The sequence below is a fragment of the Dipteris shenzhenensis genome, chromosome 13, assembly GCF_047967505.1.
Source record: "Dipteris shenzhenensis isolate YYH24624 ecotype China chromosome 13, Dip_SZ_1.0, whole genome shotgun sequence".
Classification (NCBI taxonomy): Eukaryota; Viridiplantae; Streptophyta; class Polypodiopsida; order Gleicheniales; family Dipteridaceae; genus Dipteris; species Dipteris shenzhenensis.
Genome location: NC_141608.1, coordinates 28857920 through 28862365, shown reverse-complemented (window position 1 = coordinate 28862365; position 4446 = coordinate 28857920). Strand labels below are relative to the sequence as shown.

General features: G+C 40.6%; 1 protein-coding gene across 1 annotated transcript; it reads left to right on the top strand.

The window, feature by feature from the left end:
* The first annotated feature begins 3599 nt into the window (after nucleotides 1–3599).
* On the top strand, nucleotides 3600–4127 carry LOC147895255 (putative ripening-related protein 1). The gene has a single exon (XM_087383437.1). The coding sequence runs from the start codon at nucleotides 3600–3602 to the stop codon at nucleotides 4125–4127; it is 528 nt and encodes a 175-aa protein (XP_087239563.1).
* The last annotated feature ends 319 nt before the right edge of the window (nucleotides 4128–4446 follow it).

The window sequence follows — 4446 nt, the reverse complement described above, 5'->3', positions numbered from 1 at the left end:
TTTGATGCGACTAATGCCTGTCAGGTAAAGAAGAGAAAAAAGGGACAACAATCTTCTATGGAGGATGGATTTCTTCAACAACAAGTGCATGAAGAGCACTTAAGATGGACAGAAGCATTTGTTAAAAATGGTATACCATTCAATGTCATGAGAGATGACACATTTCGTAATGCCTTGAAATCATGTGCTAGACCAAGATTTATTTTGCCAGATTATAATAAAATGCATATGAATCATCTTGATAGAGTTAAACAAACTGTGGCAGATTGCTTGAAAAAAACGATGTTGGACTTTATTCCTACATATGGGTGCACTCTTGCTTTTGATGGATGGACTAGTAAGCAGGCTAGACCCTTGATAAATGTAATATGCATTACTCCCAAGGGAATTATGTTTTTGGAGAGTATTGATATGTCTCTAAAAGAAAAAAGTTTAGCATATATTGTAAAAATATACGAAAGAGCAATTCGTAAAGTTGGTGGCAGTGAGAATGTTACTGCATTAGTAATAGATAATGCATCGAATTACAAGACCGTGCATGAGATGGTCATGGCAAAGTATCCCACTCTAACATGGGTGCCATGTGGCGCTCATACTCTCAACTCATTGTTGAAGGATATTGGATAATTGCCATTTGTGCAACCAGTACTGCAAGATGCTAACGCCATATTGAGTTTTATAAAGAGTCATCAATACTTGCATGCAGTATTCAAAGAGCACTCTGTGAAGCAACTTAGGCAATTTTGTCAAAATAGATTTGCCACTTCTTTTCTAGTTCTTGCTAGATTGTTGAAAGTGCGTTAAGCTTTAGTCGAGACTGTTGCAGATGATGGGCGAATTGGCTTGAGAAAAAGATGTAGTACACAATACCAAGCTCTAAATGTGTGCATCCTGTACAATCATCTCTATTGTAGAAAAATGTCATAAGAATAAAAGAAGGTGTAGAGCCATTTGTAACAATATTGAGGATGGTCGACGCTGATGCCTTTGTTATGGGTAAAGTGTATTGGAAGATGTCAGAAGCAATATGACAAGTTAAAGAATTTGTGCGCTTTGCACCTAGGGAGAAGCAACAAGAGGTATATTTGGTCGATAAGAGATGGAAGCAAATGCACACCCCTTTGCATGGAGCTACGTTTGCAGTACATCCACAATATCAAATGCATGCTCAATCATAGAATCTTGAAGTCATAAGTAACTTTCGAGAGGTTTGTAAAAACTTATTTTCGAGAGATCAAGGAAAATTGGCCTACTAGCAACGAGTGAGGTATATGAATCATGAAGGCTCTTTTGGAGATCCTTGGAATCTTGATGCTATTAAGATGACTCTTGCGCCTACTTCGTGGAAAGAATATGGTGGAGAGACATTGGAGTTGCAACATGTTGCAACTCGTGTGCTCTCTGTTATTGCATCATCGGGTGCATGTGAGTGAAATTGGAGTGCATACGATTTTATTCATTCTAAAAGACGCAATCACTTAAAGCCATCAAGAGCTACAGATTTAGTATTTTGCTTTAGAAATCTATGATTGTTGAAAGGATTCAATGTTGCGGCTAGGGCAGCAAGGGAAGCCGTTGTAACGAGAATTGCTGACAACAATTGACTACAAAATTAGTTTGCTGAGGGTGCATTCAGCGAAGAGGAAGACGAGCTTGAGCTACTCAGTGACAACAATGAAGTCAAAGATATAGACAATATTGTACCTATGTTGAATGCAATATAGAGTGATAGAAGAATATGATAGGTGATAGAAGTGGTGGATGAAGCTCTAATTATATGGGATATAATGTTGTATACGAGGGGATGGATGGGAGAATATGTCAAGCGATGGAAGAGTGCATATGCTCGTATCCATCTCGTCTCCTTTTGTACTTGAAAGCTAGAACCTTGTGGGCTACAAGCGATGTTGTGTTGTAATTATTGAGATTGTGGATGATTTTGGTATACATAATAGTTAGAGACAACCTTGTGACTTGCAAATACTTTCAAGGCAACATCGAAGGCAACATCGAAAAGAATAATCGAATATGCACAATCGAAGTTTATATTTTTAAGTCTCAAGGGTTGATCTAGCTATTATGTGCACTAATTCATGTCGATATATTTTAATATTTCTGCATTAACTTTACAAGTCCACCTAATCGACTGAAAACCACTTAAATCACTTATACCACTTAGTTCACTTAGATCACTTAAATCACTTAGTCCACTTAAATCACTGAAGTCACTTAAATCACCTAGTCCACTTAAATCACCTAGTCCAGTTAAATCACTTAAGTCACTTAGTCGACTTAAATCGCTTAGTCCACTTAAATCACTTAGTCCACTTAAATCACTTAAGTCACTTATATCACTTAGTCCACTTGAATCATATATAAAACACAAACTGGAAAGGAGGTGTGGTGGACTAGAGACAAGGCAAGCTTACACTAAGAAGTGAGGAATAAACTCGTTAGTCAATATATAAATTTAGTGTATTTTAAAAAGCGAAGACTATGAAACGTCTTTTTGTTATTCAAAAGCCTCCAAAATTATGAAACTTATGGTTTAAAACACATGAAGTTGAATTTGTGATGAGAGAGTTGGATGCTGTCCCCAAGGCATATGCCACAACTTTGACCCAACTTTATCTCCTATTAAATCAATTCAGGAGGTAGTTACACTAGCATTGAAATTTGAAGGAGTCAGGCAATCGACCTTCATGGAAGAGACAGTCACAAGCACCCTCCTCTTTACAGTGCCAAACATGCAGACGTCTCTCTTTAGTTTGTCCTTTATGCCCTTTGTCTTCGTATTGTGAAGTTGCATTGAATGTGAACTCCAAATATATATGTGCTTTTGTATGCGAAGGAAGAGACACTCACGCCCACCCTCCTCTTTACAATGCTAGACATGCAGAGAGGTCTCTCTTTACTAGACTCTTTAGTATGTCCTGACCTCTCTTTACTAGACTCTTTAGTATGTCGTGACTCCTTTGTGCCCTTTGTATTGGCATCGTTTGAATGTGGACTCAAATATACATGTACCTTTGTATGTGAGGGGATTCTAGATCCAAACGAATGGATACAAAAACAATAGATTCGAAGGGGGGACATAATGGGATCCAAATGAATGAACACAAAAAACAATGAACATATACAAATGGATACAAGTTGACTTTTCGAGTGCCGGCCTGCAAATTCCCACGAGGAAACAGACAGCCTACTTTTTACAGTACTTCTTCGTAGCATTTCGTCCTTTCTATAAATCTTTCGTCCCTTCCAAGCCTTCCTTCATTCTGTCCATCTCTCCACACTTCTGGGTTACGCTGCTGCTTCCTTTAAATCAGGTTGGTTTTACTGCTGTGGATCTCTCTCACAGCTTTTAGCTCCCCTAGCTGACTAAACCTGTCGAGCTGTAGAGCCATCAGCTGCTTCAAAACCTTTCCCGTTCACGTGGCTCTGCGAATGCGCTGTCCACTTTCATTTTTGTGGGTGGCTTCGAACAAATCACCAGGGTTTAGATCCGTGCTTTTGTGAATTGGCATCAACTATATGGCGAGCTTATATTACTGCTTTCTTTGTTTCCTGTTTGGATGGCTCTTTGCAGAAGCGTTTATATGGCCGCAACTCGGGTTCCTCTGTCCTGCCTTGTTGCCTCCGTGTTTGTGAGCACCGCTTTCGGCCAACAAGGAGGAGGCATTTGCAGCGCAACGCCGCAAAATGACCCAAGCTGCTGTCAATCCAATACGTGCCTGGCAACTTCTTGTTCGCCACAGCTGATCGGCAGCACACCGGCCGTTCTCACTCTGAACGATTTTCAGCAGGGAGGAAGCGGAGGAGGTGCATCCCAGTGCGATATGTCTTATCATCTGGACACGGAAATGATTGTTGCTCTGTCAACGGGATGGTATAACAACGGAAGCCGATGTGGTAAGCAGACCTGGATCAATGGCAACGGTAATATAGCACTAGCAACTGTGGTAGACGAATGTGATTCCGTGAATGGCTGCGACGCAGAGCACGCCGGCCAGCCTCCTTGCGAAAACAACATTGTGGATGCATCCGCTGCTGTGTGGCAGGCACTCGGAGTATCTCCGAGCAGCAGTCAATATGGACAGATGAATATAACCTGGGAGGATGCCTGAGACGCTCCTCAAGCTGGGTAGCAATTTATTGGACGCATTTCCATCTATAAGATAAGGGATCCTCCATGCTACTTACCAACACCTGGAAATTCTACGAAGAATGAGAAATGGAGAACCCTTTCATTAGGCAGGTAGCATTGTGGGATGAAGCAAAATGCTTCCTTTTCCTTAAGCCACGTGCCATGATTTAAATTTCCATTTTAAATATCAATATTGACAAGAAACTACCTCTATTTCCTTGCACGTCTTCTGCGTTTCAATCAAACCGTTGCATAGCTGTTCTTGGCTCGCTATGATTGACGAGTCTCGTTCTCCATCC